The following is a 16,469-nucleotide window of genomic DNA, read 5'->3' as shown; positions in this document are numbered from 1 at the left end:
ATATGCTTAAGTTAATTAGTTTCAAACAGTAGCTCTACTTTGTCACACAGCTCTGTTAACAATTCCTCTATCAGGGCTGTCCTCAACACAATACCCAGAAGATACACACACAAACACACACCTGTGATAGAGTAACTGCTGGAATTGTGAGGCTAGGAATAAAATACAAAACCTATAATCCAGGCTTTTGGATTAAAATGTTAATCTGAGCCATGCTTCTCTCTGAAGTCTATTGCTGCTGTCTCATGAAAGCAGACAGTGGGATAGATGGATGAATGGATGGGTGGAGAGAGAGAGAGAGAGAGAGAACTGGAGCAAGCCTACCATAAACTTTCTGGAGACAGATTAAGTAAGTAAGAGGTAATATTTAAGTAGAAGAAAACATTCAGAAACACATCTAAAAGTCTTACTATAGAAGCACCCTCCCACCTAGCAGAAAAATAGTGTATGTTTTTTTCTAATCTTAAACCAGATGTGATTCTGTCACTTAACACATCTGAAGAAAGCTAGCAAAAACTGTCAAACTGGCCAGATAATGTAATTATATATACGTTTTGATAGTGTGAATCAAAATGTTGTTATTTCGTTTTACACAATAAGTTATACATGTTATTAATTGATATGGGATTATTACTCTGCATGTTCAAGTTAAGGTATCAGAATCAGTACTGGGAGAGAAAAACATCAATAAAGTTCTCAGTGGTTATTTATAAACATACTTTTTTATTATGCTCAATTTTCATTAAGCCCGAAATAAGAACTCTGCCTTAGGGATTCTTGTTATAAAGCATGTTTATTCATTTAAACTGAGAGAAAAATAAATGCCTCACTTGTTATGTAATCTTTTTGGAAATTTTTTTAAATGTAAAAATCACAGGTAAAACATGAATGCAATGGATTTCCAGCTGAATAAAGTTAAATACTTGAGTCTCAGGGTTAGGTGAAGATTGCGATTGTTTTTACTAACCACACTTTCTCCACAGAACAGATACAATGACCCCAACACACAGTTATGCTAACCTAGCATCTAGTGAAGCTTTTCCATTCTAACATTCATTCTAACACTGAATTAGAATTGAAGGATCACACTGTAATTTAAAAAATGTAAAAAACTTTTTCATCTTTACAAATCACCAAATTGAAGTGCTTCAGGTTAAGGGACAACCCGTTTTTGTATAAACCTCAGCTACAAATTAGGAATAGTAATAAATTCAAGCATTTGACTGATACCTTGGTTGGTCAGAAAGTGGAGGAAGGAGAGTATCAGTAACTGATATTAATGAGTAAAAATTAGGAAAGAAAAAACTGAACATGGTTAGGACATACTGCAGGTGAGACAGGTGCTTTTTACACACAGACAAACACGCGTGCAAATCTACTACTTCTACTGTTAAATCTACTGTTTTTTGTCAAGGCACTAAAACAAAAACCAGACCCAGCACTGAAACCCAAATTCAGCCAATCAGCTTTCATACAACTATCAGTATTCCCAGCCTGCCCCACCCACCACACACAGAGTGCAGGAATGTGCAGATAAGGAGGCAAGGCCCAACTGTGCCTGTTTCTAATTCCCAACAACTTCCTTCACCTTTTCCCTACCTCATGCTCTGGATCATTCTGCATCACCCTCCCTCTCTGATTGATTTTGTTTCATTTGCAGATTCTCTGTCTCAACATCACTGAACACTAAATGAAAGCCAGGCCAGAGATCAACAAAACCACTTACATGTAATGTAATGTAATAATATAATGTGACTTGGTCAGTTTAATTCCAGAAAATCAAATTACACAGCTATCCATGAGTTTATCAATCAAAATTTATAACATTAATAACAGCAATTACTGTCATGAGTATTTCAGATATCTCAGAGTCATTTACTGCAGGGCATAAGACCCTATGTGAACAACAACAGCCTAATCTTGCTGTGGTACATTCTTCCACAATATGTAAAGATTTATTTGTAAAGTACCTTAATTATGGCTTATTTTAGGCTAAACACATTACCAAGATTATCAAAACTGATGTTTTACTGAGACACACTTGAACTGAACTTCATATGCTAATTAGTAGCTGTGGACATTTAGCTTGAAGTTAAAACAAGCAACTACAGTGCTACAGTGTTATATAGTAGTTGTTTCTTTAAAATCATATTTTAGATAATTTTGTCTCAGCACAGACAAAGCAAATAAAATAAAAAAAGGATGGATATATACACCACTCTGAAACTTGGCTTTGTTGCTGTGGAGCCTGTGGTCAGCTCTATAAACCCTGAGGTGTGTCTTCTCTCTGTATTTATTTAACAATAAAATCACCCTGGCAGCCAGTATCGGCGTGAAACATACTAGACAACCCACAGTTAGTAAAGGTCAGAGGGCACTGGTAGCCTAATGGTTCGTGAACATGCCATGTAATCACAAGATCCCCAGATCGAGTCTTGTTGCATGTCACGCCCTCACTCTCTCTCTCCGTGTTTCCTGTCTGCCTCTCTATCGACAACTATCAAATAAGAAAAAGGAACAAGAGGCAAGCCAAAGATGCATATGAGTGTGAGTGCTGTTTTGTAAATACTGATAAACCCAAAACACTGTTATTCTCAGCACTTATAAATTATGGTTTCCACAGTATACTGTCTAATTTGACAGTGGCGAAACTCACTGTACCACACGGGCGAGCAGGCACAGAGACACACAGATTTTTAACAAAGGAGTAATTCAGCATAGGTTTCAGTGTACTCGCGTTTGCCTGCCTCCAAAGTACGCACAGAATGAACAAAATTAGATTACTACCAGCAAGGACAAATGTAGACAGTCACCTCTGCACCAATGAAAAGCCTGATAAGAGCAGCATTTGAATGTTCAAACATCAACTTGAAGCAGGCTGTTGGAATATTTGACAAAGATTAAATCATGATGCCTTTTAAATTTCAAATTGCACAACATCTTTCAAACTACGAAACTCTGAACCGCAACTCATAGTTTATAGAGTCACATGATCCCATAAAAAAAACAGAGGCCAAGCCCACTCAATGGCATTCCCAAGCCTTCTGAGGACTCTGCTACAATAGGCATGTTGTGGGGCAGAATCTATAGTGAATTAATGAGTTACTGTTGGAACAGCTATTTTCCCAGCACTTAACTGGCAGAATAATTACCATTCCCCCAAGAGATGCGAGGTAGGGAGGGGTACATGCATTCTTTAACAAGATGAACAAGAGAGAGATAACGCAAATGATTTCTAATAGCATCTTTATAAGAAAAACAAAACAAAACTCCAGAGCATGCTCACTACACTAGAGTGAATGTTTACACCCTCCAATGTAACTAATTACAGTGCATAAAGAACATGTCTCAAATCTGTTTATGAAGCCTCATGATATTGTTATTCAGTAGTGTACAAACATTAAGTAAGGGCGGACTATTATGCTGTTTTCTTAAGGCTGGTAACTGGAGGACAGATGACGAATGAATTAATGAAGTATATCCTTACTGTCCTGTCTTTTACTTTTGAGTATCAGAGTTCTGTTTATGACAGCTGCACAGTTATCATAAAACCATTTAAATAGAACTGATAACTGAATATGTCTTTGTTAAGAAAAGATGACAAGCATAAAAGCTTTCTTTTAATTGAATCCTATATTATTTATTTAGCATCACAGCATTGTCAATACCTGAGAAAAGTGTTTTCAGTCACAACAGCTATACTTTAGATGTTAAGAGCAAACTAGTGCTGAAATAAAGACGACACATTTGAACATGGGTTTTCTTCCATCACTCCCTAGGCTTTGTTGTCAGACGATTAATTGAAACCTCTGGCTGCTGTGTGTTTATTTTGTGCACTCTGCAGTTCACCCGCTGTCAACTTGCTTGATATACAGTGCAATTACTACATGAAGCATATTTACTGCTGATGTATGTGGAGCATCAAAGTATCAAGAAAATTTGTTTTACATGGTCAATATGAAGCTTAAAAAAATGCCAGGCTCAGCACACCTCCTAATACTGAGCAGAGCCACACTACAGAAAGAAGAATTTAATGTGACTGTGTACTATATAACCAAATGTGTTTTTATATCAGTTTGGTTTGATGCAATTACTGTTCAGATTCCTACACTGTGTGAAAACAGTAACATAATTGCTAAACATCTTTCTAAGATGTCTTTCATATTGGAAAATAGAAAGTAAAAAATAGCAGGTTTAGGTTTTGCTGTGATAACAATTCTCAAATCCCAAGCCATCTATCAGAGTGTGGACTAAATTGATTGATAGTCTACAATATACCTACTACATGTGCACTTGTGTGTAAACAAACCAACAAAATGCAAGAATGGTTTTCAGCTTCAACAATATTCCAGCAAATATACAGTATAAGACAGATTTAGCATGGACTTGTTTTGTTAGTAAGATAAAGATGTGTAATTGTCAATCTGCTGTATGAGTAATCATATGAGTGTCTAAAAGAAGCAAATTTTCTTATCATGACCCTCTAATATCTGGGAAATTTACACACCCACATATATACTGCTACTGATGACTGTTCCTTATTTCAGCTAAGGCAGCAGTGTCTCACAAGATGATGACTCTGTTCCCCAGACAGAATATAGACAGTGCTACACTCCCTTCACCATGGCAGGTAGTGAACACACACTAGTTTGTGTGTGTGTGTGTGTGTGTGTGTGTGTGTGTGTGTGTGTGTGTGTGTGTGTGTGTGTGTGTGTGTGTGTGTGTGTAGGCATGCAGGGTAAGAGGCCTTAGGATGAATCTGTTCCAGCCTCTTTCTCCTTTCTCTAACCAGCTGAGCCACAGCTGCCACATTCATTCTCACTTGTCCCTCTTCGCTTCTCCACTCACCATTTCTATCTTGCTGTGTGTGTCTCTCTCTCAAACACTCTCACTCACACACACACACACACACACACACACACAACAAAAAAAACACCCTGTGTCAAATCCCTTTTGCCTGTAGTGGGAATGATAAATCCCTGCAGAGACCTGCCCTGCCCTGCCAGAAAAGATGTAGGGATGGTTTGAATATTTCCTGCTAAGAAACAAGAAACTCTGATATGGCAAAAAATACCACACTTTCTGTCATATTAATTAATATTGATATGTATTGATATGTACATATAGAGCTAATGCCATTAATGAAGTATGAGACATATTCCTGTGTTCGTAGTTGAAGTAAAGAATAAATATAGTTTTGGATTGAATCCTAAATAAATAAATTGGTTTGTAATAATAATTTATTTATAAGCCTAAATAAGATAATAACACACAAAAAACTCACATGAATTGCCACATAGCATATGCTTGCAGTTGTAGTTACTTTTATATGGTACATAAATAAAATACATAGCATGTATAAACTGAATTGTGTAAGAAATCTTATAGCAACATATATAGAATAAGAAAAGAAACAAGTCAAAATAAAATAGCATATTATATAATATAGTTTGTCACTACTAACATTAGACACCGACGTTCTAAACTGAAGATTGATATGACATTAACATGACGATGATTTGACTACATGGCCTACTTCTTATGGCTTCATGTTAATGTCTCAGTGACATAGTGAGCTCTCAGTCTATTAAACATTCTACTTTCATTTGATTAGAATATGTTCTACATTTACAAATACATTTAGTCATTTGGCAGATGTTTTTATCTAAAGCAACTTACAAAGGTTCAAGACAAAGACAGGGTAAGAGTAAGGCAGTCTTGCCTAAGGACCCCTACTAGAGGTAGGCCATAGCTAGGATTTGAACCCCATTCTTCAGCATAGAGGGCAGTGATCTTACCACTACTGCCAAACTATGACTAAAAAAAAAATAATATTTGTGGTTGCTAGACGTCTTGTATACAAAAGCCCTTGACCAACACTGAAATTTACAAAGACATTTATTGCATCTTAATTTGAAGATCTATAATGCCATGATTACAGGAAAGAGACAGTGTCTTTTTAAGACTGTCCATGTGATTCAGATAATAGCTGAGGCATCTCTCCCCCTCCCACTATTTCCTTTCTCCATTTCATCCTTTCTAATGACCAATCCTAACATAACCTCCTTACTCAGAAGACATTTTATGTTCTGAGTCTTTTTCTTTCTCTGCTATCCACCTGCCTCCTGCTGTGCAGATCTGCCCTGGATTCCCTCAAGATGAGAAGATAAGCAGGTCAGATTTCCTTGCCGCACTCTAGACTCCTCTAGAATTTAAACAACACAAACAACTACGCTCTCTCAATATTTTTATTTAGAAAAGTGATATTTAAATCACAAGCAGCTAACTAACGTTTTGAATGATATTTAGTCTATGCGTTGTATAGAGAGTTACCATCTCTCAGATTTCATGGACCCACGCCTAAACACAATTTTTTGATATTTTATGAAATAGAGGCCGTGAACATCTCTTTATATGTTCACATCCACATAAGTCAAACTAGTCAAAGAAACTGAAGCCTAGCTGAACTAACAGGCCCTTGGCTGCTCTCTTCAGAGTGGGACACTGGCAGCCCTCTCATTTTATAAAGAGGGATTATACCTGCTCTCCTTAAGGACTGTGAATCAAGGCACTATAATCAAAGACGTGCCTGGTAGTGTGAGCAGGAGTAAGTGACAGCCTGTGTGCTGTGCATGGGTGTGGGTGTCTTTTATGTGTTGTTCTCTTTCAACACTGAGGCTGTAAGTGGACTCTGCATGCAAGAATTTCTCTTTTGCCCAATTTTTACTTGCTGTCCATAAGCATTGCTAGCTCTTGTGCAAGGGACTGTGCTGACCATCCAAGTGCAGCCCTTACAGCATGTAGCCACATGTGTTGACAAAACTAAACGCATTTGTGTACGCTGGTACCTAATCTGGCATAGGAATGTCAAAAGAATTGTTAAATGCTATATCAGTGCCATGCTACCAAAATAAGAGTTCAAGCTGAAATAAATGTATTTTAATTATTATCATGCTAATTGAAATTAGCATCAGATATTAGTATTGACTACTAACCCCTAATCTAGTGTGCCTCCACATCTGTTATGTACTATATACAGCCACTTCAGGCACTTTGATGTATTTTTAAGTTTTTTTAAGTATTTTTCTGCTTTCTCATGCTATTTTCGTTGAGGTGCATTAATATGTATCTGAAGCCCTTCAGGAGGTGTATCAACAGAAGATTGGATAAATACTTAAAACTGCTGGTATTGTCAGAGAAACCAGATATTAGCTGTTTCATTCTGTGTTTATCACTTGCCTCATCAGCTCTAATTCTCCAAAAACGATGGTGAGCGTAGGACACAGAACAAAAACACCACCAGGACTCTTTCCTCTCACTACCACTTGGTCCTCTAATTACATTTCCCTCCTTCAGAGATGTAAATTGAGATGTGTAATCATCAAAGCAAAATAGAGCCCTGCTGTGAAACTCTAATTAATACAGCCTTCTCAATCCAAATACGTTTTCCATTTATTTATTATCTGTCCCCTCAAAACACAAGTGTAAAAGCTAGAGGGACCGCTGATGTGCTAAAATACATTTCTTTTTGTGCTGTATTCAAAGACGTTAGCAGGATTGGCTGAAGGCCAAACTCTAAGAATGAGGCCAGCATTAACTATAGTGACAGGGAATTAGTGGATTAATTTGGTTTTCATTGCTCTGATTTCTTTAAATGATGGTCAAATATACAGCTGGATAATGCCATTTGAGTCCAATTTGAGTCAACCTAAATTTCAATTTACAAAGTCTAGAATTGATTAATTTCTATTCAACTCCAATGCTGCATTAAGCACTTGTCAGAATGCCACAACATCCCTTTAACACGTAGCACAAATGTATCACATGTTTACGGAGAAAAGGTGCAAATAGAAGATCTCACTCTGGATTTTCAGAATCAATATTGGATCTTTCAAATTTAAACTGAAATTGTGATTTGTTGGATTAAATTTTACTTTTGTTGAAATCCACTGCTGTATCATGCCTTCATAAAGACTAGTGCAGCCAGTTTCACTCTGTTCTGACACTGTTGACTGTAATCACTTAAGATAAGCTGAGCTGTCTATATCTATGTGACGTTTATTAAAAGACAACTAGAAGGATTTCAGTTTCCGCTCTCTGTGACAACATTTACCATTTCTGTCTTCACATAACAAATACTCTTAAAAAAAGAAAGGAAGAAAGAAACTTACCTGTTAATCTGTAATGTTAGGTCATGACAAACTAAAGAAGCTTCAACTAAGCTTCAAACTTTAAGCAAAATGATTTCATTCTGTCCACCTTTATTATTTTTGCTAAAGTTACAAAATACTTACTCCTACTAACCTAATGACACACTATTAGTACATAGTATTGTACATAACAGCATTACTGACCTGTGAGACATTATGTCAACACACCCGCAGCTGTTAACATTTTCCTGACACACAGCACTACAACATTTTATTACAGTTTGTCATTAACTGTAGCACTATGTGATATGTGACTACAACTGGTGTAATATTTATCACAACACATCAGGTGGGAGTAAATATATGGACATTCAGAGATTAACCACAGAGAAGGCTAACCTACAGAATACATCTACTGTCTTTGTACTATTAGCTATTCCTAAGTGCAGTAGCTGCTGGACAGAAGTCACCAAGACTTCTGTGTTAAAGAAAATTTAGGCAAAATGCTAGCCTAGGCTAGGCTCTTCTTCCAATGGGGAAATTAACACAATTATATCATTTTTCCAATAGCAAGTGATAAGGGGGGATGCTGAATTCCTACATGAATTTGAACAACTATAGGATAGAAATCCTGTATATAGGCTAGTGGAACAGAGGATATAGCTTGATAAGAAGACACGGCTTTTGTTTTAAGTCATCAAAAATATTTACATGTCGTAAAAGTTGTCTATAGTCTTTATCACTTCCAAAAGGTCAATACAAATAATAAGTGGGCTGTCCACCAACCTTGGCCACCTTTACACTAAAAAAACCTGAAAACAATTAGCCAAATTGACTTCTTCCTTATCCAACAGAAATGTAGAACTGGAGACTTAGGAAAACTATGTTGCCCTACAGAGCTGCATCCAGGTGTAATAGTTTCACTTTCAACAGCAAACAAACAATAATGTATGAAAGTCCTGCCCACTGTACTAAAACACTAGAACATTTTGTGAATAACAGTGAATAACAAGAAATTGCAGAGTAAACATTGGAAAAACTAAGAAGCACATGAAACAATGACGTCTCACTACCAATTATAAGAATAATAAAATAGTAGTACATTTTATGTCAAGGTGTGACCAAGGCCATCATATTCAGTCCAGTATTACGTCACCAGCTGACATGGTTTCGTCTAACTCGTACAACCGCCCAAACCTGAATACCAATCCCTCTGTTAGCCAAACACAGCACATTCCTCACTTGTCAAACTAAGAAAAAGTAATCTCCGCACAGAAAAAGACTGAATAGACTGTGTAAAAACATTTCTAATACGTGGATTGACCTACTAAAATTCTATCCAACATCATTCTGTTTTTTTTAATGCATTTTTTTAAGACATCGCCACCACTTGGGGCATGGGTGAAAATGTAGGGTTTGTGTACCGAGAGAAGCATATAGTGCATGCTCAGGACTATTTAGCTGTCTGTTAACACCTGATTCGACCCCGCTTTTAACAAATTCTGCAGAAAACTTTCAACGGTGACTTAGAATCTCAAATATATTATACAACACTGGAAAATATGCAGGACTTGACATATAAAGTAGGTATATTTTTAAAAGGGCAGCGACTGCACACAAAGTTGATACAGTACTGTGAAAATAATATTTTAAACTAGCATTATTTTAAATTGGCTTCAGGATCTTGACTAATGAGTGAAGGGCCCAAAAATGGCACATAGTTTAATTCAATACTAAGTTACTGACTTAAAAGTCTTAAAAAGTCATGAAACTGAAAGGCAGGTGGCAGCTTCTTCTCTTGGATTGTTATCATCACCTACTAACAATAATACTGTAGTGCATGAAACACAACAACATTTTCTCAAAGAAGGCTTTTAAAGGGTAAAATTGAAAATATCTCATAACAAATCTGGCTTGTGATAGATTATATTATGGGGTCACTAATGTGTAAAAAGTTACTAATTGCTCAGTTATGTTTCCCATCCATTGATTTCCTGCCACACTTTTAATACTGAAGTATTACAACAGGGACTTTAGGTATCAACAGGTTGCTGTTCAGAGACCTACAACGAAAACAACTCATCGGTGATAGCTTATCAGCAGTAAAAGCCAGAATAAGTCTAATTGTTTTAAAAGTAGTAAAGCAGAAACAGCATGGCTGGTTGTAGGTTATGTTACTAGGTGTACATTTCAGAATAACCCCGAGCCAAACTCTCTCTCACACACGGTGAGACACAAAGCACCACCTCCATTAGCCATACTATATTATGACTCCAGATAATCAGTCTACATCGCTAATCTACGACACAATTAACCACTGCAACTATTTTAGCCATTGTTAGCTTTTCAGTTATCGCACTCATTACATAAGCTAGCAGCGTAACACTCGAACAAAACACTTGTGTCCATCCATTTACCCACCTTATTTGAAGCTTTGGAGGACATTTTAGTCTGGTATCCCGCTTCAAAAGTGGCAGGTTAAAAGTTGCTCTTGTTTTTATTTGGATAATCACTTGGGCGAGTGCGCTATTTTCCTCCCCAGCTGAATTTTCGCCCAGCTGCCGCCACGCCGGGCTACGCTGTTATTTTATTTTATCCAGGACGACGGGGAACATGTCACGAAAAGCCGTGAGGAACGTCCAAAGTTCATTATCTTATCTTCGCTGCCGTGAACGCCAACGTTAGTCCAGGCAGGTATCGAGTCATGAAAGAAACTCCCGTTGTTAAAAAAAAAAAGGAAATGGCCACCTTGCTTCGGCGTTTTGTCGCTAACCTCTGGATGAAAAGTTGGGAAGAGCAGGCATCACTCGGACGGTCACAGCAATGGCAGGCGGAGTCAACCTCCCCGCTCTCGGCTCTGGGAGCAACGGCCGTGTCGTGTCTGTGCGGAGCGGACCATTGCACGCCAAGAGGGGGGTGTCTCCCTTTGGAAAAACGGGGCCACTGCTCTTTCACCCTGACGCATCTCATCAGTTAATTAGCGCTTCTCTTCAAAAGAACACCCCTCTTTATTAGTGCCTTCTTGTTACTTTTAATTGCTGTGTTTGATATATTTTTTTTACACTGGTTAAAAATGCGCCCACCCCTGTTGTCCCGTGGAATAAACAGTCCGGGACACAATAAGGAGAAGCGACGCCGCTGTCCCTGCTGATGCTGAATGCTCACTTCTACTAAGTGAAGATGGTGAATGCAGGGTTGGTTCAAAACAGAGGGAGTACAGTAGACTTTAAATTCTCCAGAGGAGAAAAAAGAAAAACACACACTGCGATTTTGAAAACAAAGCTATGCTGCTCCTCTGTCATATTCAGCTGAAATCTGACCTAAAATAGGCCGCAGGAAGCCTCAGAGCAAAACAACAAGAGGGAAATATTTTAAAAGTTGATTGCATGAATATTACTGATCCTCTTTACCTCAACAGTGATAATATGGGTTGATTACATATGCATATGGTGGATTACAAAAAGGGTAACGACACTAAGCAGAGATTTCGTTGAATAGAGAAATGGGCAGTGCTTGTGGCTGGTAGGTCACCACACAGGAAACCACAAAAGCCATTCTGTTAAGTTCCTATGACTTCCTAAACCAGACCCCACCCACAGGATGCAACAATCTCAGCTTGCATTGTTCCACTGTTTTACTTCTCTTTCCAGCAAACAACTCATGCAACATTTAATTAGGTCATAGGAGAAATAAAATGATGAAGCGCTGTGACCTTGTGAAAGTTTTACACGTCCAAATTACATTCATGTGAAAAGGAGCATATCGTCCTGGCTCCTCTAATGAGTACTTCCTTTTCTTCTTTATTGCAGAACTGTGAAGAACAGCTTTGCAGCAATGTAGGTGGTCTAAAGGGTTAATTCCCACCAGCCATAATCCCACAAGGCTAAAATCCTGCCAGTCCGGAGTAGCAGACATGTCTTGAGGGTTGCAAGCAGACGATGACCTCCAGAAAGGTCAGGTCACACCAAGAAGAGGCTCCAGACAGATGAATAGCTAAAATTAATATAAATCTAAAACCTGTAGCCATGCTTCTGCCACAGAAAAGCATTCACTTTTCTAGAGTATGTTTGAAGAACAAATTGACTGGATCACACACTTTACATTAGAAGGGTTTACCAAAACCATTTGGAACAAATTGCATGGGGAAAACGACACAACAGTGTTAAAAATGTCCCAGGGATGATACATACTAGTATTGATGCAAGTCGCTCGCTCCTCCTGAAGCCCCTCAAACGCCTTTCAGGATCGATGAGCGCAGACAGCAGGATGTTTAACATGATTTCTCAGCTGCCAGCTAACAGTAATTAGCAAAATACCTAAACTTGTGGTGTAAAATATTTCTAATCACATTTAAAAATTACAAGCTGGAGTCTTTGCTCCGCTGCTCGCCTCTCACTCTCATCTACGCCTGTGGTGTACCTCAGATGTTCTGACAGAGAGGAGCAAGACATTAGTGACACTCCAGTGTGATCAAAGCTGCCTTTGTCCTCTGTGCTTCCATCCCTGCCTTCTTGTTCTCTCTCTCTCTCTCACAAACACACACACACACACACATACTCAAGTACAGAGACACGGCTCTTTCGGGCTACGAGCAGCTTCAAAGCTCAGGTGCACTCATGGAAGAGCAGGCACATGGAAAACAAAGGCAAACATGCAGGCCCACATTTGGTAGGAGCACATCACAAGGTTCACTCAACCCAGCGGCTCCTGCAGCGAAATGGCTAATGTAGAGCAAAACAGCATAAAGTGCACAGCCTAAACATGTAAAGTTGGCTGCTGATTCACGCGGAAGCGTTCAAAAAAAGCGACCACACAACGAACGTGATCGTGAATAACGAAGAATGTGTTATTGAACCAGTTGTTCTGAATTGGTGAACATTTTAAGCAGATGTTGTTTCTCTGTTATCATCTGTCCTGAGTTATGTGTCTGTGTGAGGCTGTGCGATCCCTCCTGTGCCCTGTTGACTCAGGGCGGCCCTGCAGATCCAGCAGAGGTTTTGTTTCTACTTGCTAATAGAAACCTTCTGAAGACTTAGGGGAGACTGAAGTTCTCAACCTTTGTTACATTGCTGTCGACCAGCTATTGACAATTATAGTCGAAGGTATAGAGAAATACAGAGCACCAGATTTTCAATACACAGTCAATTTTGATTCCTAAGATCAAGTCGTTGTTGGATGTATGACCATACTTGAAATATAAATTTCATCTGAATCCTACTTTGAGAAACCATGATACATGATATTAATCTGCTGAGTAAAAGCAACAAAGAGAAGGATGTGCTAATAATCAGTATATAACCATCAGACCTCTGCTTAAGAGGCCAAGTGTTTGTAACCAGATTAGTATCATATGACAGGATTAGCCAGCATGTCTTAAATTCACCCCTCACCTTCCAGGCCAGTGTTCAAGCTTTTGTGCTTTCAGGATTTCAAGAAATGTGGACTTTACATATAAAAGGTACGGTTCAAGGTCAGGGTCACATTTATTTATTCACACACTCATGCAATGCTCTCACCCTGAAAAAATAATCATCACCAAAAGTAAAAACAGCATTGACCTATATTTCACTATACTAACTGATCAAAAGATCAATTCAAGCAGTAGCTTTTAACTGTCTGAAGTTCTTAGTCTAAATCTTCGGTTGCACAATCAGTTTAAATATCGACTGTGCAAACACACTCCCTGACTGCAGCTTTACATCAGAAAGGGGCTTTCGCACAGTGCAAACATGGCAAACAGTGTACACTTTACCCTTATAATAATAAGTCATGTCACCATCCTCTGAGAGAGCTTCTAAACCTGTCAACTGATTCTGGTCATGCAGTTCCTCTCTTCTATATTCATTCACAGCACAGGCAGTCAATCACACTATGCCACATCGTGCAGTAAGCACAGCAGCAGCCCCGGTGCAGGTAAGCTTTTAGCAGTATGTGGCGAAACAGAGAACTAAAGTGTGTTTAACATACTGATGGACTAAATAAAAAAGGTCTAGACATAAAAAACACTGAAGAGTCCACAGCCATACTAGTGGCTCTGAGAGGTTGTATAAGATTAGCCATGTTTCTCAGTATCTACACATACTTGCTTTCATGCTTTCATTACCCATGAAAATAAATGGCATTTATTTCAATTTATTCATCATTACAAGTAGATCAAAGGGTATGTATCTGGGGGCACTTAGCAATTAAAGCAGTAAAAGTTGCAAGAAAATATATACTGTACACTGGTCAGACACAAGAAGAAGCATTACCATGTTCCCATACTGACCCCTATCAACCACAACATTAAAATCAGCAGGTGGTCTTAGAGCTGTAGATATCTGCTGTAACAATTTTAACAAAGTTGCAGTCAAAGTTGTTTTAATTATTATTATTATTATATTCCTGCTACTGTCAATTGTGTTCATTCACAACCACTGAAGAAAAAATAGCTCGTGCAAGAATAGTTTGAAGTGCAGTTGTTTGGAAAGACATTTACTTCCACTTAGTCCCTGTGATGAAGAGAAAAGCTTTTAGAGTACTAAATTTACCACGGTGGGTCTTCAATCACTGATAGCGAACCAGGCTACTTTTAATCTTCACAAGACGTACTCCAAGAGGCAGCCTGTGATCAACCAACCAAAAAAATCTCTCATTTTCCTGTTTCTCTGTCTCTCTCTTTTCTCTCTTCTCAACAGACAAGGATTGCTGAGCCTTTTATAGCCAGAGAACAGAGACTGTGCTGCTATGAACTTGGTTGAACCCAACTCTGGTGCTCAGCGATATCTCAAGTAGCTTAACAAGTAATGACCCAAGTTGCAGAAAACCGCAGCAGGTCTATTTGAAATTCCACCACCTTCCTGCTTGTGTGATTATTTCTCATTAAACAAAACATGCTGCCACGATTTTTCCTGCCTTGAACCAGCCAACCTGAAAAGTGAATGCTGAGACTGTATTTCTATGTTGTATGAAACCCACAACCATTATCAGTAAATATACTGTGTAAATCTGGTGAGGTAAACCCAGCCATTACATCACATTTTCATGACGACCCCATTGTCTGCTGCAGAATGAGACTATAAATTAAAAAGTTTGTAAATCCCAAGGTATCCACAGAGCCCTGAGCTCAATCTAGTTTTTGTTTGCTTTGCCAGTAAACACTTGACGAGAAACAAGCCGACCTTTTCCCTTCATTGTTACGATAGCATTTCATACAATATAAATGTAACTTCACACAGCATTGTTACTGTCTTATTCACATGCAAAGATAATTGTATTACATTTTGTGCTGTGCCAGTGTGTCCTCCAACTCATGACACAGAAGACATGTACAGACTGTTCTCCACAGTTTCAAATCTCACCCCACATACTGTATAATGGTGTTTTTCCCCGATGATACTGATCCACTTTCTAGGACTGATAACAACATGTTGCAAACCTTGCAAAATGTCTTGAAAAAAGAAACTGGGGAATTTGCAAGGAAAACTACTGCTGACAGAGATGTGTTAAGAACTTGTACTCACACTGTATTTATTTGTGATTTGTATTATCCAAATACACCAATGTGCACTAAGTAACAGACTGTTCACATGTTGAATAGTAAAACATGCTACATATACTGGGATGCAATGTGTGAATAATAATATGCATGCATTTAATGTCTAATGTGCAATCTAACATGATTTCTTAGTGTTATTTTCTCTCTCTTGTTTTTTTCTCACATAAGTGTAAGTTGTTTTTCTGATCTCTGAGAGCAGGACAATAAAACTGTACACCCTAACTGATAACAAAGTGTGAAACAACAGACTAGAGAATTCATTTTTTATATTTGTGTGGCTACATAAACACAGGTGAGAAGACACCACCGTGATGTAATGTAATGTATATTGAAATGCACTAAACATTTAGATTTGTAAATCTTAAAACAAACGTAATTACCTATTACACTATGTTAACTCCACAGATGTCTATTTATTAAAAAACAGGGAATCTACAACTGGCCCATTTGCTCAGTCTGTACACATTTCCCTGGCTGTTCATTGGCTGCTGGCAAAGCATCTTACGTAGACCAATCACAATTTGATACATAGCTTAGGAGACACTGCACAAAGATACTGCAACATCTCATGCATGAAATTCAACCTTAAGGCCTCACCTGGTACAACTCAGATAAACAAGACAACAAGACATTGACACTGGTGGCAGAGGCACATTATTAGTCACATATTAAGAAGCGTTTTAGGCGCGCACACAGACACGCATTTCTCTCACACATAAGAATATGTTACTATACTGTACTGTTACTGTGTTGCAGGTTATTGTGCCAGACACAGTAACAGA

The 16,469-nt window shown here is 38.3% G+C and overlaps 1 protein-coding gene and 1 long non-coding RNA gene across 7 annotated transcripts in view; one reads left to right on the top strand and one right to left on the bottom strand.

Annotated features, from left to right (window-relative positions):
* The window catches only part of tjp1a (tight junction protein 1a), a 43,189-nt gene extending 32,192 nt beyond the window's left edge, over positions 1 to 10,997 (bottom strand). For all 6 annotated transcript variants that reach the window (XM_026377511.1, XM_026377513.1, XM_026377514.1 and 3 more), the window contains exon 1: positions 10,572 to 10,997. In XM_026377511.1, the coding sequence (XP_026233296.1) occupies positions 10,572 to 10,595 (24 nt within the window). In that variant the 5' untranslated portion in view covers positions 10,596 to 10,997. The remainder of the gene's footprint in view (positions 1 to 10,571) is intronic.
* Positions 6,057 to 15,875, top strand: LOC113173927. Its single transcript, XR_003299865.1, has 3 exons — positions 6,057 to 6,174; positions 11,960 to 12,103; positions 14,828 to 15,875. It is a non-coding gene; the product is annotated as an uncharacterized LOC113173927 (long non-coding RNA).
* Positions 15,876 to 16,469: the final 594 nt, after the last annotated feature.

The sequence above is a fragment of the Anabas testudineus genome, chromosome 3 (genome assembly GCF_900324465.2).
Source record: "Anabas testudineus chromosome 3, fAnaTes1.2, whole genome shotgun sequence".
Lineage (NCBI taxonomy): Eukaryota > Metazoa > Chordata > Actinopteri > Anabantiformes > Anabantidae > Anabas > Anabas testudineus.
Note: the sequence above shows the minus strand (reverse complement) of the source record. Positions and strands in the feature narration are given on the sequence as shown.